At 49.6% G+C, this 27,568-nt stretch overlaps 1 protein-coding gene across 6 annotated transcripts; it reads left to right on the forward strand.

Moving 5' to 3' along the window:
* The first annotated feature begins 1,439 nt into the window (after positions 1 to 1,439).
* FAM110A (family with sequence similarity 110 member A) lies at positions 1,440 to 26,879 on the forward strand. 6 transcript variants are annotated; one of them, XM_049869712.1, is made up of 3 exons: positions 1,440 to 1,680; positions 3,371 to 3,414; positions 14,677 to 16,207. In XM_049869712.1, exon 3 carries the CDS (start codon positions 14,771 to 14,773, stop codon positions 15,656 to 15,658), a length of 888 nt encoding a protein of 295 aa, XP_049725669.1. In that variant the 5' UTR covers positions 1,440 to 1,680; positions 3,371 to 3,414; positions 14,677 to 14,770; the 3' UTR covers positions 15,659 to 16,207. The 6 variants fall into 6 exon arrangements, 5 of the variants coding, with proteins under 5 accessions (XP_049725669.1, XP_049725668.1, XP_049725672.1 ...); XR_007515444.1 differs by lacking the exons at positions 3,371 to 3,414; positions 14,677 to 16,207 and adding an exon at positions 26,816 to 26,879; XM_049869711.1 differs by lacking the exon at positions 3,371 to 3,414.
* The last annotated feature ends 689 nt before the right edge of the window (positions 26,880 to 27,568 follow it).

Below are 27,568 nucleotides of genomic sequence, written 5' to 3' on the forward strand. Positions count from 1 at the left end.
GGATAGAAAACAGAGGCAGGCTCCAAATTGAGCAATGCCTTAGACTCAAACAGTGACTCACAGTTATAAAATTAACCTTGAAGAGCCCTTCATTTATTCTAACCTCATAAAAAAAGAAAACAAAAGAAGTTTTCCTGACAGTTTTAAGTATTGGGAATTTGGAAATTCCACAAAAGCACAAAGAAGAAATTAACGGCTGTTAATTTTTTTTTTATACATATATACATGTGACATCACGATTATAAACTTAATGCCCATCTATGGGGCAGTTCTACTCTGTACTACCGGGTCGCTATGAGTCGGAATTGACCGGACAGCGCTGGGTTTTTTGGTTTGGGGCATGCTGTACATACTGCTTTGAAACATATTTTAAGTTTAATGCATTCTTAGCATTTCCCCTGTATCTTGAAACGTCTTTTAACTATACCATTTTTAATGAATGCTTAACATTCTTCATCAAAAAATGGGGATAAAAAAAATTTTTTTTAATTTGATCTCAGGGAAACCCTGGTGTCATAGTGGTTAAGTGCTACGGCTGCTAATCAAAGGGTCAGCAGTTCAAATCTGCCAGGCGCTCCTTAGAAACTCTATGGGGCAGTTCTACTCTGCCCTATAGGGTCGCTATGAGTCAGAATCGACTCGATGGCACTGGGTTTGGTTTTTTTGGTTTTATTTGATCTCAGAGGATTATCCTGAGCACTGACAAAGTTATACCATGCCAAGCCGCCTGGCATGTAAAAACTCAATAAAAATCCAAAAAAACCCGTTGCCCTCAAGTTGATTCGGACTCATAGAGACACTATAGAACAAAGGAGAACTGCCCCATAGCGTTTCCAAGGAGAGAGGCCGGTGGTTTCGAACTGCCGACCTTTTGGTTAACGGCCAAACGTTTAACCAGTGGGTCACCAGAATGGACTTACATAATCAATCCCTTTCTGCTGGTCATTTAATTTGTTTCCACTGTTTTGCTATGGGGAATAACGCTGAGCTATATTAATCTTTGCTCGCATTTTGATCATTTTCTTAGGACAAATTTCAGGACTGCAGTGCACGTCATTTTAAAACGAAGCCACTCATCGCTGTGCAGCTAGAGGAACAGGGGAAGAGACTTGCCCAGGGTCACATGGCAAGTTAGCTGCAAAGGAGACTAGACACACTCCAGAAGCCCCAACCACTGCCTCTTTCAGGTGGGGACCCTCAGGACTTCCGGTCTGGGGAGCGGGGGGGAGGAGGAGGAACGGAAAGAACCACGCGCCCGGGCGACTGCAGCCGCCGGAAGAACGTGGGGCCGACAGGGAAGGGGCGGGGCCGCCGAGTCCGGGCGCTCAGTTCACGAGGTTGACGCTAAGTCGTCGCTTGGCAACGCGGGCGGCGCGGCGTTCGAACGGAAGCGGGGGACCAATCAGGATTTCCGGGGCGAACCATTCCGGCCGAGGGGGGTGTGTGTGTGTGCGGCGCGCTCACTTCCCCTTCCGCGGATCTCTGGACCTACGCTCCGGCCGGGGCCTTCGGAAAATCAAGGCCCCCGGGCCATCTAGTGAGACGGCAGCTCAAAGAGGCCCTCGGGGCTGGGGTCTTCCGGGCCGCGTTGGGAACGGTCACTCCCAGCCCGGGTCAGAGCTGTCAGCCTCTCCAAGACCCACGCTAGAGGAGCGACGACTCGCGTAGCACAGGCCCCAGGTGAGGGCGCGGGTGGTCTGGGGTGCGAGCCGGGGTCCAGCAGGGGGTTACGGTTCACTGAGCGCCTGCTGTTGGCGTCCTCACTGAATCGTACCTGCAAGAAGGAGGTGTTACCCCATGTCACAGGTGAGGACGCTGAGGCTTAAGAGAGTCAAGTGGCCCAGCCCGGAGAGGTCTGGCAGAGAATCCCATTCAGGTCTTTCCACCTCATCTCGCAGCCTAGATGTGCCTAGAAAGGCCCAGACGGCAACTGGTGGTCACTTCTTAGCTTCTTTGGGGCACGGCTCGTAGACCCCCTGGCTGGATCACCTCCTCCCTACAACTAGGCCCCTCCTCCCCGTCCCCGGCGTCTTTGGGTCTGTAGGGTGCCCCTTCTGGGCGTCTGTCTTCCCTTCCCCAGAACGCCATGGGTTGGACTAAGTGTTCATTTGGGGATCTTCTGCCTGCATTCTTTCTTACAACAAAAATTTATTGGCTTCACAGCCCTGCCCTCCCCCTTGCCTGTTTTGTCTCAGTAGCATTTGCCCCATCTGTTGTCCTATCTATTTCACTTATTAGTGAGTTTATTGTCTTCTCCTCTGGAATGTGACACAGGGCAGGGGCTAGAATGAGGCAAGTGAGGCACTCAACCTCTAGTGCAAAATTTAGGGGTGCCCAAAAGCTCAGTAATTAAGATAAATAGTATTTCAGTGAACCATTTTTAAAAGTAAAAATGCAGTGCATGCTAAGCAAAATATCACTGTTACAGGGTTAGTAACAGTGCTGTGCCAGGCAATATTGGATCCAAAAGGAAGAATTAGTATTCTGTCTTTATAATCACAGAAATGATGTAAATAACCACATATCCAAATGTAAAATTTCAGTGTGACAAGGAATATAATAAGAAGGAGGAGAGAGCCATGAGGGAGTTTCACTGGGGGCCCTGAGCTAGTCTAGGCATGGTCAGGGAGGGTTCCTGGGAAAAAGGGATGTTTGAACTGAGATCTGAAGGTCAGGGAAGCTTTAGGAGGAGAACAAGTGGTGGGCAGGTGAGAACATCCCATGCAGAGGGAGCATCAAGGGCAAAAGTCCTGAGGTGGGAGCAAGCTTGAAGAGGGTGGAGATGTGGCCAGGAAGAAGAGGAGCGTGGTCTCCAGGGCAGGCCAGAGCTCTGTCCCTGGCATTTGGGCCCTTTGAGAATTATTGCTTAAGGGGTACCTTGTAGGGTTGCTATGAGTTGGAATCGACCCTAGTAGCTTTCTTTCAAGTTCCTTGGCGTTTTGTTTGTTTATTTAAGTGTTGTGTAAGCATCACCACTATTTATTTCCAAAGCTTTTTCATCATCCCAAACAGAAACCCTGTACCCATTAAGCAATAACTCCCCATGTCCTGCCTCCTCCCAGCCCCTGGTAATCTCTAATCTACTTTCTGACTCTGTCCATTTGCCTATTCTAGGTATTTCATATAAGGGGGATCACACAATATTTGCTGTTTTGTGTCTGGCTTATTTTCAAGGTTCTTCCATGTCATAGCATGTATCAGAACTTTATTTTTCTTTATGGCTGAGTAATATTTCATTGTATGTGTATACCACATTTGTTTATCTGTTCCTCTGTTGATGGACACTGAGTTGTTTCCATCTTTTGGCTACTGTGAATAACACTACAGTGAACATTGGTGTACAAGTATCTGCTGGAATTCTTGCTTTCAGGTGTCTTGGTTATACACCTAGGAGTGGAATTGCTGGGTCATAAGGTAAGGTCATATTTAATTGTTTTACTGCATGTTATTCTGGTGGGAGGTCAACTTGCATGGCTTCCATGGAGTGTAGTTCCACCATCTCTGTCACAATTACAAGTGCTGTCCGCTGACTCAGCTGTCTCACTTCAGGTATTTCTTCTTGGCAAAATGACATAGGTACAGTGACACTGCAGCATGGTTTGTAATAGGAGGGACTGGACACACACTGGGTGGTGCAAATGCTTAACATGCTTGGCTACCAACTGGAAGGTTGGCCTTTTGAATCTATCCAGAGGCACCTCACAGGAAAGGCCTGGTAATCTACTTCCAACAAATCAGCCATTGAAAATCCTGTGGAGCACAGTTCTACACTGAAACACATGGGGTCACCATGAGTAGGCGTTGCCATGAGCGGGAATCGCCACAAACGAGAGTCAACTCAATGGCAAGTGGAACTGGTAGGCACAGTGCAGCTGTGAAAAAGGAGAGGCTGCTCTCTGGGTATTGATGGCGTACCCAGAACAACATATATTGTTGAGGAAGAAGGGCAAGGTTGAAAACAGTACACAAAGCCTGTTGCCATTTGTGTAAAAAAAGAGAAAACATGTATGTCCATACTTGCTTGTATCTGCCTAAAATTTCCCTGGAAAGACACACAACTACCTGGTCACAGTGGTGCCTACAGGGAGGGGAACTGGGTGGCTCCCCAGGACAAGGGCAGGAGAGAATTTTTTTTTACTCCATTCCTTTTTATAGGTTTTGAATTTTGAGCCATGTGAATATATCACCTGGTTGAAAAATGATACATATGTGATCACTATATATTATATATCTAATTGTGAGAACCACTGCCATATCTGTGGTCTGTCACTGACTTGCTGGGTGACCTTGGGCCAGTTTCTTCACAGCTCTGGGCCAAGGTAAGAAGCCATGATAGTGAGCCCCCAAAGGGTCAGAGGGCAATCAGGACAGAAGTGGGCTGTGGGTCTGCTTCACTTCTACCACCCCCATCCTCTGTGCCAGGCCCTTCCCTAAGGGTTTGCATGTGGCATCTCCCTCACTCTGTACCCACTGCAAGTCCCTCTGTCCTCATTTCCAGAGGTGCAAATCAAGGCCCAGAGGATCAAGCTGGTAGAGGTGGGCAGCTGGTGGGCCAGGCAGGAGCTTACTGCCCACGGTGTCCATGCCCACACCACTCCCACAGCCTGCTCACCTCCCCCTTCCTGAGGTTTATACAAAGCGCCCTGGGCAAGGCTGACTCCTGGGAAGGCCAGAGCACAAACATTTCAGGGGGACTCCAGAAATAGTGCAGAGTTGGCGTGGCACTGGAGGGGCCCAGCTGGGTGTCTATGACCCAGACAGCTGGGCTGAAATAGAGCTGGGCTGCCTGACTGGCTGGTCTCCTCCTGCTGCCTGGAGCCTCTGTGATCCCCTGGGGCAGGCAAGGGTCTCCGCCTCCCACCAAGTCTGGGCCAGGCTTCCATTGAAGGGAAAGAGAGAAGCAGGTGGAAGGAAGAGGAGGAGGGGGCAAGAATGTCATGTAAATTTATAAATATCAGAAAACACTCCCACCCAACAAAGGATAAACATCACAAACATCTTAGTATGTACCAGGCACTTGACAAGTATGTAAAAGTACAGCTCTGAACTCATTTAATTCCCTCAGCTCTATGATAGAACGTAGTTACTGCTGTTAGAGCTTCCATCTTTATTGTTGTTGTTAGCTGCTGTCGAGTTGGCCCCTGACTCATGGCGACCCACGCACAGCAAAACAAAGTACTACCTGGTCCTGCACCATCCCTATGATTGGCTGCAGATTGGACCGCTGGATCCATAGGGTTTTCACTGACTGATTTCTGGTAGTAGATTGCCAGGCCCTTCTTCCGATCCATCTTAGTTACTGCAGTTATAGTTTTCACCTTATAGAGGGGAAACAAGAGAGGACATGAGGAGGTTCAGTAACTTGCCCAAGGTTACCCAAACCTGGGATCCAAACTCAGGCATTCTGGCTCCAGACTCTGCACTCTTAACCATTACTTCGTGCCACTCGTAGATTTGCAGCCTTCTAGAGAAGTGTTCTGGGCTGAGGAATGCCGCACACAGGATCTGGGCACTGGAGGATCTGTTCGGTTGAATAGCAGTCTTAGTTATCTAGTGCTGCTATAACAGAAATACCACGTTTGAGTATTTCTTTATTTTCTCACAGTTTTGGAGGCTAGAAGTCCAGATTCAGGGTGTCAGCTCCAGGAGAAGGCTTTCTGTCTTTGTCGGCTCTGGAGGAAGGTCCTTGTCTCTTTTGAGCTTCTGCTCCTGGAAAATCTTCATATACCTTGGCATCTCTCTTCCCCCATCTCTGCTTTCTTAATCTGCTCCTTCCATATTTTATAAGAGATTGACTCAAAACACACCCTATATTAATCCTGCCTCATTAACATGACAAAGAGAACCCATTCCCAAATGAGATTATAATCACAGGCATAGAAGATAAGATTTACAACACATATTTTTGGGGGTCATAATTCAATCCATAACATTCTACCCTCTGGCCCCCCAAAATTCATGTCCTACCCACAGGCAAAACACATTCACCCCATCACATCATCCCAAAAGTCTTAAATCAACTCCAAGTTCAAAATCTCATCTTCTGAATCATCTAATCAAATATGGGTGAGACTTTAGGCAGATTCCATCTTGGAGCAAAATTCATCTTCATCTGTGAACTTGTGAAACCTATAATACAAGTTATCTGCTTCCAGGGTACAACGGTAAAACAGGCATAAAGTAGACATTTCCATTACAAATGGGAGAAATTGAAGGGAAAGAAGAGATAACAGGCACCAAGCAAGTCTAAAACCTAGCAGAACAATTTACATTAGCTCTCAAGGGCGGCCATGCTCTCTGGATTCTGGGTGGAGACCCCTTGGCCCTGGGCTTCACCTCTGCCTTCCAGGCCCACTGGGACAGCAACTCTTTTCCCTTGGCTTTGGGTGGCTCCATTCTCCTAGACCATCTGAGTGGTGACCCCACCCCCTGAGCCCCGGCAGTCCCCATTCTTCTGCCCCTTGGGCATGGCAGCCCTACCCCCTCAGCTTTGGCAGTGTCCCCGTCCCTTTGGTACACCTTAATGGCAGCCCCACACTCTGGAGCTAAGTTGGCAAAGATCCGACTCTTTGAAACCTAGGAGGCTGTGGCCCCACCCTTTGAGATCCAGGAGACCGTGGCTCCACCCTTTGAAACTCGGAAGGCTCTGCATCCTGCGCTCCTTCCAACAGTTCTGCTGAACTCTGAGCTGCTCCAGGGATGGTTCTTTTCTTTTCTTGGAGGATAAGAAATGTACCTCCTTTGACTTGTTTTCTGCTTGTAGGATGCAAAGAGGCAGACAGTGTTCTTTCCCTTCACCCTGTCTCTGACCCCTTCAGTCTAAGCTGATGGGTTTTCTAATGTGATAGTTGGTTAGATCCAACACAAAAGATTGTGTAGCCACGTCCTTGGTGAACATTCTAGGATATGTTTCCTTAGTTTGTACAACAGAATTTTCCAACTCTTTAAGTTTTGTTTTCATTTTGCACAGTTCATTTTTAAGTCCATCTCTTTCCTCTCGCATTTTAGTATAAGCAGCAAGGAGAAACCACGCAGTCCCTTTAAGATCTTGCTTAGAAATCTCATCAGCCAGATACCCAAGTTCATCACTTACAAGTTCTACCATCTACCAAACATTTGAACATAATTCAGACAAATTCTTTGCCACTGCATAAAAAGCATCACCATTCCTCCATTGTCTGATCACATGTTCATTATTTTCTTTTAAAGCCTCACCAGAAGTGTGTTTAATGTTCACATTTCTAGCAACATTCTGTTGCTGGCACTGTATGTATTCTCTAAGACAGTAGAGACTTTCTCTACAGCTCTTCTCATTTCCTTCTGAACTTTTACCAGAATTGCCTTTGACGTCCATAGTTCTACCAATAATCTCCTCAAGGCAATTCAGGTGTTTACTATTAGCACTTTAAAACTCTTCTATCTTCTGCCCATTACCCAATTCCAAAATTGCTTCTACATTTTAGGTGTCTATTAGAACAGCACCCCACTCTCCATACCAAATTCTGCCTTTAGTTATCTAGTGCTGGTATAACAGAAATGCCACAAGTGGATGGCTTTAAGAAACAGAAATTTATTTTCTGACTGTTAAGGAGGCTAGATGTCTGAATTTATGGTACTGGCTTGTTATGGATTGAATTTTGTCCTCCAGAAATGTGTGTTAACTTGGCTAGGCCATGATTCTTTGTGTTGTGTGACTGTCCACCATTTTGTCATCTGATGTGATTTTCCTATGTGTTGTAAATCCTACCTCTATGATGTTAATGAGGCAGGATTGGAGACGGTTATGTTAATGAGGCAGGAATCAATCTACAAGATTAGGTTCTATCTTGTATCTCTTTTGAGATATATGAGAGAGAACCAAGCAGAGAGACAGGGGACCTCCTACCACCAAGAACGAAGAACCAGGAGGAGAGTGTGTCCTTTGGACCCAGGGTCCCTGTGCTGAGAAACTCCTAGACCAGGGGAAAATTGATGACAAAGACCTTCCCCTAGAACCAAAAGAGAGAGAAAGCATTCCCTGGGAGCTGGTGCCCTGAATTCAGACTTCTAGTCTCCTGTACTGTGAGAGACTAAATTTCTGTTTGTCAAAGCCACCCACTTGTGGTATTTCTGTTATAGCAGCACTAGATAACTAAGAAACTTGGTTCTAGGGGAATCCTTCCTCTCTTTATCGGCTCTGGAGGAAGATCCTTGTCTCTTCTGAGCTTCTGCTCCTGAGCAGTCTTCATGTGGCTCGGCATTTCTCTTCCCCCATCTGTTTAATCTCTTTTATTTCTCAAAAGAGATTGACTCAAAATATACCCTACACTAATCCTTTCTCATGAACATAACAAAGACAACCAATTCCTAAATGGGATTATAACCACAGACATAGAGGTTAGGATTTGCAACACGTTTTGGGGGTACATAATTCAACCCATAACAATAGTCATCACAGTTCACACGTTGATGGCATTTGTCATACGCAGCCTCACTGTGGAAGAAAAGCTGTTATGAGTCCCATTTTATAGTTGGAGAAACTGAGGCATGGAGAAGTTATGAATCTTACTCCAAGGTCTTAGCTAATCACTGGAGAAATGGGGACTTGCCCCCCGGGTAGGTTGGTTCCAGAGTCCATGCTCCTGTCACCTACAGAGGTGGCCAGAGGATGGGGTTTGGACATAGTATGTTTGGACAAAGAACATGGCTCAGCTAGAGGTCACCAAAACTCCGTTTGAATGAGGGCATCTTGAGGCTGGAGGAGGAGCTAAACAGGTGGGGGAGCCTCAAGCAGGGTGGGTGATTGGCGGAGGCTTGGTAATGAGGGACCTTGGCCTTTGAGGTAGCCTGGGTTCCAGCCCAGCCCCTTGGTCAATGGTGTTCTGGGAGGAAGAAAACAGAAGGGTGTGATGGTGCTCACAGCACAGTGTAGGGGACAGGAAACAGGTGACAAATAAGAAAATGTTTAAAATGATAGGATGTGATGAGTGCTTGAAAGGGAATAATTGGTGGGAGCTTCTCGGTGGTCTGGGAGGCCTCTCTGAAAGGTGATATTTGACATGAGACTCAAAGGAGGTGAGGGAAGAGAACAACAGGTGCAAAGGCCCTGAGGCAGGAGAGACCTTGGTGTGTTTCAGAACATCAGGGCTGTGTGGCTGGAACAGGAGAGAGAATAGAGATGAAGATGGAGAGGTGGGTAGGGGCCAGATCCTGGACGGCCTGAGGGCCTAGTAGGGAGTTTCAATTTCATTCTAACATGATGGGGAGTCACAGGAGGGTTTAAGAAAAGCAGTGATGGGATCTGATTTTTGTTGGGAAAATATTGCCTTATCAATGCCTCCATTTTACAGCTGAGGAAACTGAGGGCCAGGGCCATAGCTAGGGAGTGGTTCTTGAGGTAGCTTTTCCCTCCAGGGACCGGGGGAGGGGGATGCTGTAGATTCCTCAGGAGTCCCCTGGGGGGTGTAGCTGGTGAGTGGCCCAAGGGTAACACTGAAGACTGTCTCCTCTACATCCCCTCCCCAGACCCAGGCCTGGGTTCAAACCCCAGCTCTGCCATTTACCAGTTGTGTGACCTAGGGTGAGTAGATCTATTTTTCTGTGCCTCAGTTTTCTCATCTCTAAGATGGGTATGATAGTAGTACCTACCTCACAGGGTATGAGGACTAAATGAGTTAACATACCTAAAGAGCTTAGAACAGTGTCTGGTATGTAGAAAGTGCCCAGAAATGATTAGTTCTTACCTATTTTATTATGAAAATTTTAATTGTTATTTTTGTTTTAACTACAATTACTGCCTGACTGAGCCTCCCCTCTCCCCTCCCCAGCTCCCACTGTTGTTGCCTTGGTGGAGGGTCAGAGGGGGTTGGTGGTCTTGCCACTCCTAGCCTCAGCTCAAAGTCAGGCCCCAGGGGCTGGTGGAGGCTCAGGGCTGAGTCACTCCTAAGGGGAGGAGAGCTGTTTTCTGAGTCACTTCCTGCCCCTCATGCCCCCACCCCAGTTCTGGCCCAGCCTTCCCAGTACCCCCAGGCACAGACATGGAACTGGGCCCCATCGGCCTCCCCAGGGCTCAGATCTGAGGCCTGTTGGGCGCCTCCTCCTCTGGGCCTCAGGACCTCAGCGGAAGATGGCCTGACTACGTGTGCCCACCAGAAGTGACGAAATAGGGCTTGGACTGGCAGGGAGCATCACTTCCCTCCCAGGGATTCCTTCCTCCAGGGCTGCAATCTCCTCACCTGTAAAATGGGGCGTAAATAGTACTTCCCTCCGGGGGGTCCGGAGGTTTAAGTAAGTCGGTACAGTGCCTGGCACTCAAAAATTCCAGCTGCTGCTGTTGTTGTGATCATTATTACTGCTAATTGGTAGTGATTACAGCTTGCACAAAACATGGAGGTTTGCCGGGCACTCCCAGGCCCATAGAGCTCGCACTGGCCTGGCTGGGAAGGTGGGACCCTCCTTACTTGGCAGAATGGAGGGCCAGAGAGATCCACCAATTTGCCCAGGGACACAGCTAGAAAGGGTTGGCATTCAGACTTGGTCTGGAGGGAAAGTGCCCAGGTTGGACTCCCCGGGGTGACTTCGGGTAAGTGACTCAGCCTGTCCCAGCCTCAGTTTTCCATTAGTTAAAAGGGGATAATAATAGAGCTCACCTCATAGGGGTTGTTAGGAAGATTCAAATGGTCGATACCAGAAAAAACACCTTCTGGGCCTGGCACAGTGAATATTAGCTGGTGGTGATTGGACTCTGCCTCTCTGAGGGGTTCAGTTTTTCTATCTCTAAGATGAGTGCACTTGTCTGAATAGGTCACAGGGTCCCCATGAGCTAGATGTGCAGATAGGGCTAGTACAGCTGGGGTTGGGTGGGCCCTGGCTCTCGGAAGAGTTTCCTGGGGTGGGCCAGAGGTGGTGGCCCTGCTCCTTGCGCCCAGCCAGCTGCTAGCACGCCTGGGCTCAGGTTCCGGCCCCTGCCTGGCTCTTTCCCCTTTTTCAAGTAACACCTGGGCCGGCGGGTTCACCGGCCCACACCCACCGGAAGTTGCGCAAACGCGGGTTACCTGAGTCCCAGGTGGGCTGGGCCAGAGGAGCGCAGGGCAGCGGCGCGGGCACAGCCAGGTATCTGCAGGCCGGGGCGGGGGCGCCTGGCTGAGGTGGGAGATGGCCCGGGCACCCCTCCTTCCCCTGGAAGGCGGGGACGAGGCGGGGTCTCACCTTCTGGCCTGAACAGGATTGCAGGGATCGTGTAGTCAGCCTCGTCATTCCAGAGCCAGGGCAACCGGGGCTCAGAGAGGGGCCGGCGAGCCGTCGGAGACACACAGCAAGCTGTCCCGCCCGTGGTCCCCTGCGCCAACGAGGGTGCCCAAGATTGCCTCGAGGTGGGGAAGAGCAGACTTGGGATGCGAGGTCGGCCCTTATGCCTGCAGTCTGGTCCCGGAGAGCCCATGGGGAGGGGGTGGTGTGGGGCTGTGTGCCCAGGGGTGCCAAAGAGATGGGCCCCGGCGCCTCCGCATTTGTGGGCTGCGTTTGAAATTCCGTGCTCAGCAGGCGGGGTTGGGGCATTGGGGGTGAGATGCGGCCTCAGAAGGGACACTGAATCCCACCTGGGACCCTGGCTTCAACTCACAGGCACTGCCGCACCTCCGTTTGCCCACCTGTGAAATGGGCCTTGTTCAGGTCAATGTGCTGTTTAGCCTTTATCATGTGCCTGTCTTGTGTGCAGCTCTGCCTGGGACAGACCCTTCTGGAAGGTGCTTAGAGACCCCCCGAAGGAGGTGGTCTGAGCTTGACTGTCAAAGTAATAATAACAAGGAACCCTGTTCGTGGAGCGCTGCCTTTTCGACAGGTGCAGAGGAAAGGCCTTGACCTGCTTTATCTTTCCATCCTCACAACGACCTGGAGGTTCAGGAAGGTCTATTTTTATCCGCATTTCACAGATAAGGAAATTGATTCTGGGAGAGGTACTGTGGCATGTTCAAGGTGCACAGCAGGTGGTGGGCGAGTGCCGGGTGTCCTCCAAACCCCAAAGCCAGGCGTGGCTCCTCTGATCTGACCCTGCCTTCTGAGGAGACCCTGGGATTGGCAGGTGTGTGTGTTGGGGGAGGGAGGGATGGTGGCCAGAGACTCCTGCCCCAGCCCTACCCATCTGACCTCCTTCCTCCCACTGCCTCCAGGTGCCCAGGAGGGAACTCCCGCCTCCAACGGGTTGGACTGGTTTGGGAGCCATCAGAGGTGGGGCAGAGTCTGGCTACCTCACTGGGGCTTAGCCAGGCCTCCCTTCCTGGGGGTTGGCCCTGAGGGGGTGAGCCCTTCCCTTTCCACCTCCTCCATCCCTTCTACCTGGAGAGCAGGTGCTGGCTCTGGGCCAGCAGCCCCTGGGTTCTATCTCCATTGCTGCAGAGGTCTCAGACAGGCCTGTTGTGGGCCAGATTGTATGGGGGGCAAAAATCTTGGAGACATGTTTTGTTGGGTCTGTAAGAAACAAGGTTTTAAAAATTTTTATTGAATTTGCTAACCTTTAAGAATCTAGAGTTTTCACACACTTCTGGATTTTTGGCTCCCTAGAACAGGCCACATCTATCCCATGGGCCCGCTTGCCTGCAGTAGGCCGGGCATGCCCCTATCTAGTTCATTCTTGGTTTGCTTGTTCACATGGGGGCCTGCAGGCATTTCAATTCAACAAATATTTATTGACTATCTACTATACGCTATGTGTTGAGCAGTGTCTTGAACAAAACGGACAAACCCCGTGCGCTTATGGATCTGACATTTTAGGAAGGTGGGAATGAAACAACCTTGGTAACACAGCGGTTAAGTGTTCAGCTGCTAACCCAGAGGTCTGTAGTTCAAACCCACCATCGCCGGAAGGTGGAAGATGTGGCAGTCTGCTTCTGTAAAGATTTATAGCCTCGGAAACCCTGTGGAGCAGTTCTACTCTGTCCTGTAGGGTTGCTGTGAGTTCGAATCTACTGGAAGGTAATAGGAATGGGTTTTGGGGAAGGAAAAAGAGTAAAACAACAATAAACATGATAGATAAGTGAGTTATTTGAGTTTTATTTGGCATTTGTGAAGGTGATAAGCGATAATGAGAAAAAAAATAGTAGGGTAGGAATGTTGAACATGTGGTAGAGAGAGACAGGGTGCAATATTAAAATAAGTGTGGCCATGGTGGGCTTCCTAGGAGTTTGTATCTTATCAACTCTGAGATTCACTTCTCTGAGCCTCAGTTTTTCCATCTGTAAAACAAGGTGACAGTGACTTACCTCACAGGCTTGTAGAACTTTAAGAGAGGACAGTGTCAAATGTCTGGCACACAGTAGGAGCTCTGCCCCCCCGTCCCCCAACCCAGACTCCCTCTCACCTGGAATTCTGAATATCTTGGTGAGGCTGTCCACTAGAGCTTTCTGCGGTGGTGGGAGCGCTCAGATCTGGCCTGTCTAGTGTGGGGGCCATTGGCCACATGTGGCTATTGAGCACTTAAAGTGTGGTTAGTGTGATTTGGGAACTGAATTTAAATTTTTATTTAATTTGAATTTAAAGTTATACAGCAACCTGTGGCTAGTGGCTGTCGATTTGGAAAGCAGAGGTCTAGATGGCCTGACCCACGAGTCCTCTTGGGAGACTTCTAAACTAAGCACCCCTTCCATTTTATAGAGGAAGGGCTGGGAACTTGGTTGATGAGTTTTCTTCTGTCCCATAGCCAGGGCTTTGTGGCTCTGGGCCTTCCTTGGAAATGGGACAGATGTGGTCCAACCCTTGGGCCATGAGGCGCTAATGCTTGGATGACCATGTGGATACTTGTACACTCGGGCATGAGCTGTCCTGCTTCTGGGTGCCCATCTTGTGGCTCCCGGTGGGTGGGGGTCTGCTGGATGTATCTGGCAGGGCTGTGTGATTGTGGGCATTTCTGAATTCTCTTGGAGCAGCATAGCTCAGGGCTGATGTTTCTACCCGCCGGCATCTGTAGATCACTGTGGGCCTGGCATTTAAGTCCCATACTGGAAGCTGACGGTGACTGGACTGACTGGGGTGGGGTCAGGGACTTTCTACACGCCTCTCCACAGGAGCTCTGCTCTGGTGCCTGGGGCCTGGCATGTCTAGGCGGGTGGCTGGCACTGGGCAGCTTCCTGCCTGAATGGGTGCGGGGCGGAGGTGGTACCAGACTCCCGGTGGGAAGCCCGGCTGGGGTGTGAGGCTGGAGCCCTTTCTCTTGGTCATCCAACCCCGAAACCCCTGTGCCAACACCTCTGCATGGAGGTAAGGGGCTGGTCCAGCTGACCTCCTGGGGCAGAACCGCAGGATCGGCTTAAGCAAGCTGCAATTGCTTCCTAGGTTTCAGTTTTCCCATCTGCAAAATGGGATTGTTGAGAGGACCTACTGAGGTGGAGCCGGCTGGCTCCCAGCACAGGGCCAGGGGACCCGCTTTGCTCCCCTGAAACCAGCCTTGCCCTGTCTTTTCTGCTGGGCTGCCCCATGCCTTTCTTCTGTCTCCTGGCACCCTTTTCTCTCTCAGCCTCAGCTGAAGAGGAAGGGAGTAGGCGGGGCCGCAGGCCCTGCAGCAGTTGCTTTCTGCCTGCTGATTGGCTCACTGGGAAGCAGGGGTGTGGTCTTAACCTTATAATAGGGAAAGAGCCTTCAGCCTCTCAGCCTTGGCTGAGCCTTTGTCTGAGTGTGCTCAGCCTCTTTATCTTTCCTTCCCTGCAGCGGTCACCGGCATCCAGCTGCCAATTTTCTGCCGGATCTGTCTCCTCATCTCTCCAGACTCCTTAGACTGAAGCCCGTGGGTTATGTAACAGCCATGCCTGTGGACACACTGGCCCCTGGGTCCCCAGCCACCCCGGCCCTACCTTTCCGCCTGCGAACCAAGGTCCCTGGCTACCTGCTGCGGCGGCCAGCAGATGGTGGAGCCCGGAAACCTAGTGCTGTGGAGCGCCTGGAGGCGGACAAAGCCAAGTATGTCAAGAGCCTGCACGTGGCCACCACCCGCCAGGAGCCCGTGCAGCCCCTGCTGTCCAAACAGCCACTCTTCAGCCCTGGGACTCGCCGCACAGTGCTCACGCCTAGCCGCAGAGCCCTACCCGGCCCTGGTCGCCGGCCCCAGCTGGACCTCGACATCCTTAGTAGCCTCATCAACTTGTGTGACAGTCCCGTGTCCCCTGTTGAGGCCAGCCGGATCCCTGGACGGGCAGAAGGAACCCGTCAAGACCTTCCAGCCACCCCCCCACGGCCACCACCCAGCACGGCTGCGGTCCGCCGAGTGGATGTCCGCCCCCTGCCCGCCTCATCTGCCCAACCTTGCCCATCGCCAGGCAGTGCTGCCGCCTCTAGCCCTGCCCGGCCACCCGGTTTGCAGCGCTCCAAGTCGGACCTGAGTGAGCGCTTCTCCAGGGCAGCAGCTGACCTTGAGCGCTTTTTTAACTTCTGCGGCCTGGACCCAGAGGAGGCACGGGGACTGGGTGTGGCCCACCTGGCGCGGGCCAGCTCAGACATTGTATCTCTGGCTGGGCCCAGTGCTGGGCCAGGCAGCTCTGAGGGGGGCTGCTCCCGTCGCAGCTCTGCCACCGCTGAGGACCGGGCCCGGGACCGTGTCCCCTATGGCGTGTCGGTGGTGGAGCGCAATGCCCGCGTGATCAAGTGGCTGTATGGGTTGCGGCAGGCAAGGGAGACCCCGGCGGTGGAGTGCTAGGCTGCCACTGGACAATGCATTTGCACAGGACTGATCTTATAGATGCAGTTGGCCCCTTGACCTCTCCTGGATCCATTCCCTGCCTCTAGTGAACTTGGTACAGGGAGGCAAAGGCTCAGAGACTAGACCAGCATCCATCTGGCAAGAACTGACCTTAGAGAGAGTTGCCTCTTGACCTTGGACCACCCGTACCCCACACATGCAGGGTTTTTCACATGCGTGTACCCCTGCTTGGTTCCTGTCCTCTGGCTGGAATTGGGGCACTTTTTCCTCCCCACCCAAAGTTAGGGATCATGGGATCTCACTACTCCTGTCTACCCACAGGCTCTGTTTCCTCCTTCCTTCCTTGGCCTCTATCATGTGCTAACTTCCTCTTTCTTAACCAGTGGGTCCTGGTTCCCTGGGAACTTGCTTGGGGCAGGGGCAGGGAGAAGTTGCCTATCCACTGTTCTCCAGGGTCTTTGGCAGCTTGGCCTGGGTGGGTAGACTATAGGAGGGACTGGCTTGGAGTCAGCACTGCTTTGACTTGGTTAATAAACACAAATGCTTGTTTCTCAAGAGCTAGGTCTTTAGACTCTTCTGTGTTCACAAAAGGTAGGGTGGGGTGCAGTGGGCCTTCGAATTCAGTCATTGTTAAGCCCAGGATCTGCTGAGGCAGGATTTCAGCTGCTAGCCTGGCCTGACCTTGCCCTGCAGGGGGGGTCCTTCTAAGCCCTCTGGAAGACTGGCAGTCTATCAACCTATTTCACAGTGGAGGAAACTGAGGTCCAGCCTCAGAGTGAGTCTTGGTAGAGCTTGTCCCAGGAGTCTTTTCCTACAGGAGCGGGGCCTGCATGGAAAGTTTGACAGGGAGACACGGACTCTCCCCTGACCATCTGTGTTCTACCCTCTCTACCTCCTGCCCAGTTCCCAAGAGGATGGGAAGCTCAGAGAGGCAAACCCTGAACTTGAGGTCACACAGGCCATAGAGGGGGCCTTGAAAGTGAGAGTTCTTGGAGGAAGAGTGACTTGGGGTGGAGACCACAAAACCAAAGGCCTTATGACCCTGGGCAACTCTGGCTGACCCTGGGCAAGCCAGTTTCCCTATCAGGGCCTTAGCAGGAAAGTTGGATGGCACAGCCCTCTTTGGGTTGGCACATGGTTGTGTTCTGGGTCTTTTGTGCCTGTATTCCAGCACCTGGGGACAGAGGAAGGAGGGGCTGGCATTGGGCTTTGAAGGTCCGGCTCCTTCCCATCTCCCATCAGGTTTGCTGTACATGAGGAGACTCTCCCTGCTGGAGCAGCGAGGGCTAAGGCCGTGGGTCTGGCACACAAAGGGTGAAAGCCTAGGGTGGCCTCTGGCTCTAGTCCCCCTTCCCCCTACCCGAGGTGGGAGTGGGGAGGGGCTGGGTGGCACTTCCTCTTCCAAAGGCTGCCTTGGCTGTGGCACTCAGAAACAGGAACCTCTAATGGGGAGCTGATGACAGGTTTGATGTAGCTTTTATTTTAAGCATAAAGAGGAGATTTCCGTCAGACTGTTGACAAACATCCAGGTCAGCCCAGCTGTCTGTCTGTCTGACAGTCTACAACCAGTCTCTGGAGGCTTTGGCTGGACCTGGGTGGTTTGGGGAAAGAAGGGGAAATTGGATTCTAGAAGATAATGGTGCTTGAGCTCACAAGAATGGAGTCCACCCCTGCAAGGTACAGATGGGGAGACTGAGGCACAGGGAAGACAATGACCTACCCATAGGTGCCCAGTAGATTTAACAGAGCCAGGGCTGGGCTTCCTGGGTCCCCACACTAAAGGAGTGATAAAGTCAGGGAGGACAATCCCAGCAGGCTCTGCAGAGCCAGTGGCCCCTGGTGTGGCAAAGAGCAGTCCCTCTGGGAGCCCTGCTGGAATTCTGTGCTAAAGCTTTACCCCCTGCAGTGACCTGCCAGCCTCCCCAACACCTCTCAACCCAAGGAGGTGGGTGCATTTTACATGTGAAGAAACTGAGGTTCAGGTCACAGGTCTGGCGGGTAGTGGGGAGACCCCTTGTTTCTGAAGGCGGTGTAAATGCTGGGCTCAGGCCCTTCACACCATCCTCTCACTGACTCTCCGGGTGACACCAGGAGTATTGTCTTAGAGCAGGAAGTCCTGTCACACAGCAGGTCTGCAGGACATCCTGGGGTCACACTCTGGCCTGCTGGACACTCCATAGCTAGCGGCACTAGGATCCCTGATTCTCCCGACGTAACCCACCTTTCTCCCCAGTCCTGGGAGCCTAGGGCCATTCCTTGTGGCCGCTTTATTGAGCACCTACTGCGTGTCCAGCAGTGAAGAAGATAGACATTGTCCCTGCCCTAGCCCGGGGGAAAGGAGGAGGTGGGAAAGGGCAAGTGGTCAGCAGCAAGCACATAAATGGTCATATAATGTAGAGGAGGAACATTGAGGGACTCCTGCGCTAAGACCAGAGCTGTTCCCAGGAGCTGGGCCAGGAGGTAGGAGAAGGGCATTTCCACGTCCTTGCTGGGAAAAGTTCAGGAAAGGATTCTTGGAAGTGGAAGCCTCCAGGCTGAGCCTTGACTTTTCCAACAAGGCCTGATTGAGAGTGCTCCCCCTCCCCAGGATTCTGGAGCCTGCTAGCCTCCCATGCGGGGCTCCCCCACCTGCCAGCCTGCCAGCCTCAGGGCTCTGCAAAACAGCCCCTCTATTGTTCTACCTCTCTGAGCAGGAGTTGCTGCTTTTCAGCCTCTCAGAGGGCCTGCAGCTGCTGCCCCATCTCCTGGGGCTGCCGTGCCTTGTAGCTGGTCCTCCAGGCAAGTGCGGCCCCAGCTGCCTAGCCCCTAATTAGGCTAAGATGAGACCTGCTTCCTGATCCATTTCCCACCAGCTAATTATATATACGTGGGCTTGGGAGAAGGCCACCTGGCTGCTCCTTTCTGTCATGAAGGGGTGATGGGCCCCTGGGAGACGTACCCCCCGCCCGCTGGCCTCAGTTTACCCTTTTGACAGAGGCTGGGATATAGCTAGAGGGCCCTGTCCCTGGCCCTGGTGAGATACTGAGTAATGGTTCTGCTACCGAGGCATTCAAAGGGACGAGGGGGAGGGGACCCCATGCTGCCTGAAGCCCTAAGAATGCAGAGGACGGAGGGGATGAGGAATTAGGCTGGGGGTCCCTGACTCTGGGATCTCAGATGGGGGGACACAGGCACGGGTGTGGCGACACCTGCCCACTGGAGAGACATGCACATGGAAAGGCTTGGAGACCCTCTGGGCTCAAGACAGAGCAGCCTGTCCAGGAGTTTTTCTTCAAACTTAATATTAGCTTTCAGATAATACATGCATATATTGCCCCCAACATTTTATTAAGAAAAATTCAAACATATAGAAAAGTTGAAAGAATTGTACAGTGAACTTTCATATACTCACTACCTAGACTCACAATTGTCAATACTTCGGTCTATTTGCTCTGTCATGGACCTCCCTATCTATCCATGCCTCTAAGCCATTCACTAATACAATACATTTTGCCCTGGTGGTGCAGCGGTTAAAAGCTATGGCTGCTAACCAAAAGGTCAGCAGTTCGAATCCACCAGCTGCTCCTTGGTGGAGTTCTACTGAGTCCTATATGGTCTCTAGGAGTCAGAATTGACTCAACGACAATGAGTTGTTTTTTTTTTTTCCGAAAGTACACATTCCCCTTAAGCACAAAAAACAGTTTTGTTTTTTTTCCCAAAGTATACATTCCCCTTAAGCACTAGAGTCCAATGTTTGTTGACATTTTTTTGGGAGATAAAATTTACATACAGCAAAATGCACAGATCTTAAAAGTACCATTAAAAAAAAAATAGCACTAACAAAAAGCAGTATTTCTTTGCCCTGCCCCTCCCCCTCCCAATGCTGCTCTCCAAAGGTAACCACTTTCAACTCTTAGCTATTTCTTCTGGTACTTTCCTTCATATTTTTAAGTATGTAGTTGGTTTCTCGATTGATTAATTTTAGGCAGATGTTGACAGACTTCCTGGCCTGATGTCTTCACAAGTGTGACCTTTGTAGCTTGACTGCTGGGTTTGGATCCCAGCCATTTCCCCACACTGGCGGTATGACCTTGGGCAAGTGTCTTAATCTTCTCGTGCCTCAGTTTCCTCATTTGTAAAATAAGAGTAATAAAAGCATTTAGGTTATTGGGTTGTAGTGAGGATTCAACATGTAAAGTGCTTAGGATAATGAATATCACCCAGAAGTGGTCAAAATGTGTTTTGTTATAATTATTATTCTCAGGGAAGGTTTCGCTTCTGTTCAACCCCCTCTCCTATCAATCTACATTTATTGAAATTTTTCGTTACATGAATATTTAACATTTGTGATATTACGACTATATAAATACTGCTCCCTGCCGAGCCAAGTCGCGTATTATGATTATACTTCCTTTCTTGTACAACGTTTTGTTTGTTTTTCCCCGTTACTACCTGCCTTCCTTTTTATTTGCTTAGCTTCCTCTTAACTCACCCTAAGTCTTCTGACACCCTTCACTTCACACAGAGCAGATATATTTATTGGTTCCAGTTTCCTTCCTGAAGCCCTTTAAGTGCATTTTAACATTTCTACACAGTCGCTATGAGTCGGAATCCACTTATGACAATGGTTTTTTTTTTTTTTAATGGAGTCCCTGGGTGGCGCAAATGGTTAAACTCTCAACTACTAGCCAAAAGGTTGGTGGCTCTAACCCACCCAGTGGCTTCTCGGGAGACAGGCCTAGTGATTTGCTTCTAAAAGGTCACAGCCTTGAAAACCCTATGGCGCAGTTCTACCCTGCACACATGGGGTCGCCATGAGTCAGAATCGACTCCACGGCAACTAACCACAACGACAAAACAGTGGAAACAATTTCAAAGACAAAACTTCAAGCACCAGTGAAACCTCTCTGGATAAGCATTTGTGAGCGCCTGCTGTGTGCCCGGTGCTGCGTCTGGCACAACTGCAGCCAGATAGAAGTGACCCGGCCCTCGGGGGTCTCTCAAAGGATAAAAACTAAAGCTGCTCCCCACCCCACCCCCGGGTTTCCCCTTCTCCCCCACTCTTCATTTACCTGTGGAACTCCTCAGCACCTCCCAGGAACCTCAGAGAGCCCAGATTTACTCCTCTGTAAACTGGGGACCATCCAGTCATTCTGGAATCACTTCCCAGCTCTGTGCTCTGGGGCTGTGTTCCGGGTGCGGGGACACAGCACTGATCCCTCACTCCTACCTCGGAGGCACTCGTGGAGGGCTAGGATGACGGCGGGGGCAAGCAGGTGGTGGGCTTCCCAGAGGAGGTGCCATTGGAGGAGGGTCCTGATGGATAGGGGCAGCGAACAGCCATTACCATGTGCGAGGGGCCGTGCTGAGACCTTCCATGAGTTATCATATGATATCCTCCCAACAACCCTTGGAGGGCAGTAATGAGGGAGGTAATATTTTCATCTCAATTTCATAGTTGGGGAAACAGGCTGAGAGAGTCCAAGTGACTAGCCCAAGGGCACACAGCTAGGAAGCTAGAAGGGCAGGATTTGAATCCATGCGATTGGGTTCCAAGGTCCAGCTCTTTCTTAACCACACACTATACGGCCTCTCACAGGCAGGCTCCCAACTCTGGCCCCCGCCCCATCTGTGGCTACCTGGTTTTCTCCCATCTGCCCACTGGTGCCGACCTCTAGCTCATCCTGTGCCCTTTGCTCTATTCATGCACTCATTCCACAAAAAATCTGCTGTGTGCCTTTTCCATGCCCAGCACTGTGCAGGATGTGAGTGCCAGGAACAGGGAGCTTGGGCAGCGTCGGCCTTCCCACTCCCAGGCTGGTGTTTACATCGATATGTGAGCAGCCTGGACAGTAGTTTGAGCAGAGGGGTATGTGAGGTTAGGAGGGTGATGGCTGGGTGTGCCTGTATGCGACCTATGAGGGGTATGTGTGGGTGCTGACAGCTTCTTCTATGGAAGGTCATTTGTGCATGTGTACATAGGTGTGTACGCGTTGTCTGCAGAGTGTGTGTCCACCAGATGACTGTTGTTGCATAGCAAACCATGCTAAACCCAGTGACCTAAAACAACAATTGTTTATCAGCCCACGATTCCGGAATTTTGCAGTTTGGCCTGGGCTCAGCGGGGCAGTTCTTCTGGTCTTGCCTATGCTCACTCAGGTATCTGTATCAGCTAGGCTGGCTATCTCAGATGAGCTCACTCACATGTCTGACTGTTGGCAGGCTGTTTGCTGGGGGCCTCAGTTCACCTCTGTGAGGCTAGCTCAGGCTCATTTACACAGTGGTCTCAGGGTTGCATGTCCAATGCACAAGGCTTTTCAAGCTTCTGCTTGCACCATGATCACTAATGCCCTATTGGCCAGACAAAATCACAAGGCCAAGTCAGATTCAAGGGGTAGAGAAATAGCCTCTGTCTCTTAGTCACATTGCAAAAGGGCATGAGCACAGGCACGGGGGAAGTATTGCAGCCAATTTTCAGACAATTTACCACAGCCTATGTGTTCCAGGTAAAGTGTAGAGGAAAGTACCCAGCTTTGAAATCAGACAAATCTGGGTCCCAGTCCTTGCTCTGCCACTTCGCCTCACCTTTGAGCTACTGTAAACTGGGTAAAATTGATTGAAAGGAGATGATCTTTATAAAGTGCTTATGCTATTAATTTGTTCGTTAATGCGATGCATATTTACTGAGGGCCTACTCTGGGCCAGGCAGCCACATCCTGGGGATGCAGCAGTGAACAAAATGGACTAAAACACTTTCTTTGGGGAGCTCACAGCCTAGGGTCTGAACAGACATTAATTGATCATCCTGATAATCTTATGATCTAAGATTAGGTCCAGGAAGGACAACCCAGAGTGGAAGGAGGGATTTCTGACTGGCCAGGCAGGTTTGGGAAGCCTGAGATATTTGAGCTGAGATGTGAAGGATGGGTAGGCATTAATCAGGAGAATAGGGGATGGGAGCGGAAAAGGATTCCAGATTGTGGAAACAGCATGTGCAAAGGCCCTGTGGTGAAAAGAGTTGGTTTGAGGAACAGGGAGAAGGTAGGTGGGACCGGACCTGAAACACAAGGGCCAGACTTTGTGGGGCCGTGAAACCTTTGAGCAATGTGAGGCCTCCTTTGCCAGGCAGCCTGAAATAAAACCCAAAGGCCTTACTGTAGCCTACAAGGCCCTAATGATCTGGTTCCCTGTTACTCCTCCAGCTCTCCCTTCAACCTCCCCTTTATCCATCCTTCTGAAGCCACACTGCTTCCTTGCTGTCCCATTCCTGCCTCAGGGCCTTTGCACTTGCTGTTTCCTCTGCCAGTACCCATCCTACCCCAGATATCTGCATGACTCATTATGTCATTTCATTCAGGTCTCTGCCCACATGTCAGCTCCTCAGAGAGGCCTTCTCTGCCTGGCCACCTCCCAACTAAACCACCAGCATCTGTTTTATTTTTTAAATATTTTGCTGTATTTTTTTGGTGAAAGCATACACAGCAAAACAGGTTCCCATTCAACAATTTCTACACATAGTGTTCAAAGACATTGGTTACATTTTTTGCATTGTGTCAACATTCTCATGATTTCCATTCTAGCTGTTGCATTCCCATTAACTTGGTCTCACTGCCCCCTCAACCTTCTCAACCATGTTTAGAATAACTGTGGACAATTTGGTCTCGTATGTTGTTGTTGTTGTTAGGTGCTGTCGAGTCGGTTCCGACTCATAGCGACCCTATACACAACAGAACAAAACACTGCCCAGTCCTGAGCCATCCTTGCAATTGTTGTTATGCTTGAGCTCATTGTTGCAGCCACTGTGTCAATCTACCTCATTGAGGGTTTTCCTCTTTTCTGCTGACCCTGTACTCTGCCAAACATGATGTCCTTCTCCAGGGACTGATCCCTCCTGACAACATGTCCAAAGTATGTAAAATGCAGCCTTACCATCCTTGCTTCTAAGCAGCATTCTGGCCGCACTTTTTCCAAGACAGATTTGTTCGTTCTTTTGGCAGTCCGTGGTATATTCAATATTCTTCGCCAACGCCACAATTCAAAGGCGTCAGTTCTTCTTTGGTCTTCCTTATTCATTGTCCAGCTTTCACATGCATATGATGCGATTGAAAATACCATGGTTTGGGTCAGGCGCACCTTAGTCTTCAGGGTGACATCTTTGCTCTTCAACACCTTGAAGGGGTCCTTTGCAGCAGATTTACCAAGTGCAATGAGTCTTTTGATTTCTTGGCTGCTGCTTCCATGGCTGCTGATTGTGGATCCAAGTAAAATGAAATCCTTGACAACTTCAGTCTTTTCTCCGTTTATCATGATGTTGCTCACTGGTCCAGTTGTGAGGATTTTTGTTTTCTTTGTTTATGTTGAGGTGCAATCCATACTGAAGGCTGTGGTCTTTGATCTTCATTAGTATGTGCTTCAGGTCCTCTTCATTTTCAGCAAGCAAGGTTGTGTCATCTGCATAATGCAGGTTGTTAATGAGTCTTCCTCCAACACTGATACCCTGCTCTTCTTCATATAGTTCAGCTTCTGGTATTATTTGCTCAACATACAGGTTGAATAGGTATGGTGAAAGAATGCAACCCTGAAGCACACCTTTCCTGACTTGAAACCAATCAGTATCCCCTTGTTCTGTCCGAACAACTGCCTCTTGATCTATGTAAAGGTTCCTCATGAGCACAATTAAGTGTTCTGGGATTCCCATTCTTCGCAATGTTATCCATAGTTTGTTATGACCCACACAGTCGGATGCCTTTGCATAGTCAATAAAACACAGGGAAACATCCTTCTGGTATTCTCTGCTTTCGGCCAGGATCCATCTGACATCAGCAATGATATACCTGGTTCCACGTCCTCTTCTGAAACCGGCCTGAATTTCTGGCAGTTCCTTGTCGATACACTGCTGCGGCCGTTTTTGAATGATCTTCAGCAAAATTTTGCTTGGGTGTGATATTAATGATACTGTTCTATGATTTCCACATTCGTTGGATCACCTTTTTTGGGAATAGGCATAAATATGGATCTCTTCCAGTCAGTTGGCCAGGAAGCTGTCTTCCATATTTCTTGGCATAGACGAGTGAGCACCTCCAGTGCTGCATCCGTTTGTTGAAACGTCTCAACTGATATGCCATCAATTCCTGGAGCCTTGTTTTTCGCCAGTGCCTTTAGAGCAGCTTGGACTTCTTCCTTCAGTACCATCGGTTCCTGATCATATGCCACCTCTTGAAATGGCTGAACATTGACTAATTCTTTTTGGTATAATGACTCCGTGTATTCCTTCCATCTTCTTTTGATGTTTCCTGCGTCATTTAATATTTCCCCCATAGAATCCTTCACTATTGCAACTCGAGGCTTGAATTTTTTCTTCAGTTCTTTCGGCTTGAGTGTGTTCTTCCCTTTTGGTTTTCCATCTGCAGCTCTTTGCACATGTCATTATAATACTTTACTTTGTCTTCTCGAGACGCCCTTTGAAATCTTCTGTTCAGTTCTTTTACTTCATCAATTCTTCCTTTTGCTTTAGCTGCTCAATGTTAGAGAGCAAGTTTCAGAGTCTCCTCTGACACCCATCTCGGTCTTTTCTTTCTTTCCTGTCTTTTTAGTGACCTCTTACTTTCTTCATGGATAATGTCCTTGATGTCATTCCACAACTCGCCTGGTCTTCTATCACTAGTGTTCAATGCGTCAAGGTATTCTTCAGATGGTCTCTAAATTCAGGTGGGATATACTCAAGGTCATATTTTGGCTCTCGTGGACTTGCTCTGATTTTCTTCAATTTCAGCTTTAACTTGCATATGAGCAATTGATGGTCTGTTCCACAGTCAGCCCCTGGCCTTGTTCTGACTGATGATATTGAGTATTTCCATTGTCTCTTTCCACAGATGTAGTCAATTTGATTTCTGTGTGTTTCATGTGGTGAGGTCCATGGGTATAGTCACCGTTTATGTTGATAAAAGAAGGTATTTTCAATGAAGGAGTCGTTGGTCTTGCAAAATTCTATTATTTGATCTCTGGCATTGTTTCTATCACCAAGGCCATATTTTCCAGCTACTGATCCTTCTTCTTTGTTTCCAACTTTTGCATTCCAATCGCCAGTAATTATCAATGCACCTTGATTGCATGTTTGATCAATTTCAGACTGTAGCAGCTGATAAAAATCTTCTATTTCTTCATCTTTGGCCCTAGTGGTGGGTGCATAAATTTGAATAATAGTCATATTAACTGGTCTTCCTTGTACGCGTATAAATATTATCCTATCCCTGACAGTGTTGTGCTTCAGGATAGATCTTGAAACATTCTTTTTCAAGAATGGTTTTGCAACACCATTTCTCTTCAAGTTGTCATTCCCAGCATAGTAGACTATATCATTGTCTGATTTAAAATGGCCAGTACCAGTCCATTTCAGCTCACTAATGCCTAGCATATCGATATTTATGCATTCCATTTCATTTTTGACAATTTCCAATTTTCCTAGATTCATACTTCGTACATTCCAGGTTCCAATTATTAATGGATGTTTGCAGCTTTTCCTTCTCATTTTGAGTTGTGCCACATCAGAAAATTAAGGTGCCAAAAGCTTTACTCCATCCACGTCATTAAGGTCAACTCTTCTTTGAGGAGGCAGCTCTTCCCCAGTCATCATTTGAGTGCCTTCCAACCTGGGGGGCTCATCTTCCAGCACTATATCAGACAATGTTCTGCTGCTATTCATAAGGTTTTCACTGGCTAATGCTTTTCAGAAGTAGGCTGCCAGGTCCTTCTTCCTAGTCTGTCTTAGTCTGGAAGCTCAGCTGAAACCTGTTCTCCATGGGTGACCCTGCTGGTATCTGAATACTAGTGGTATAGCTTCCAGCATCACAGCAACACACAAGCCCCCACAGTATGGCAAACTGACACGTGGGGGTGGTCTCATACAGATAATTTTTTAGAACAGTGCAGTACTCAAGGGTGACAATTTTTAGTTTTTGAGCTGAACTGCTATTTAGTTATAAGGTGACTTCAGGGGAAAGCTTTGCTTCAAGGCTTGAAGAGTATCTCAGGACAATAGTTTCAGTGATTCCTCCAGTCTCAATTGTCCAGTAAGTCTGGATTTACTCTGGTTAGTTTTTCTTCCTAGCATGCTTCACCCCTCTGGCATCTATTAAACAGAGGCCCTATCTGTTTCTTGTCTCTGTCTCCCACTAGACTGCAGCTCCAGGAGATGGGGACTTGGCTTTGCTCTCGACTGTGTCCCCAGGACCCAGGAATAGTAGGTATTCCATAAACACCTGTTGGGTGAAGGAATGAATGAAAACAAGTGAGCGAATTGTATGCTGGGAAGAACTGGCTCCTGGGAATTAAGAGGTCTGGGTTCAAGTCTCAGCTAGGTGACCCAGGTTGATTATTTGCCTCTCTGTAACTCGGTTTCCCTAGCCGTGCTCTAAGGAATTTGTGGCTCTAGGTTTGGGAAGGGAAGACTCGGCTGTGAAGGAGATGGGGCCTGTGGGGAAGGGAGCCAGGGCCCTTTCCCTATCGAGGCTGAGGTCCTCTTGGGGATGAAAATAGCCCAGCCCCTCGCTTGGCCCCCACCCGAACTGTGGCGTCCAGGTGGAGCCAGGGAGCTCTGTGTGGAGCCTGCCAGCCTGGCGCTGGGCTGAGATAGAGGTCCTTGACAGCTGGGCCAGGCAGCCCTGGGGGTTCTTAAGAGCCTGTTTGATGTCCCTGACCTCCCTCCCCACCTATCCTTCCTCCCTCAGCGTCCACTGGCAGGACAAATCCCTTAATCCTCAACATGTCTGCTGCCTTTGCAGCTTGCAAATCTGTCTCTGGGTCTGTGTCTAAGTTCACCCCTGCACAGTAACTACTTTATTAGCGGGAACGCTGAGGCTCAGAGAGGGCAGATGCCTAGTTACACACTGAAGACCTGGTGCAGCTACTACAATTCACATCTAGGTTTGG

This window comes from Elephas maximus, chromosome 25, assembly GCF_024166365.1.
Source record: "Elephas maximus indicus isolate mEleMax1 chromosome 25, mEleMax1 primary haplotype, whole genome shotgun sequence".
NCBI lineage: Eukaryota > Metazoa > Chordata > Mammalia > Proboscidea > Elephantidae > Elephas > Elephas maximus.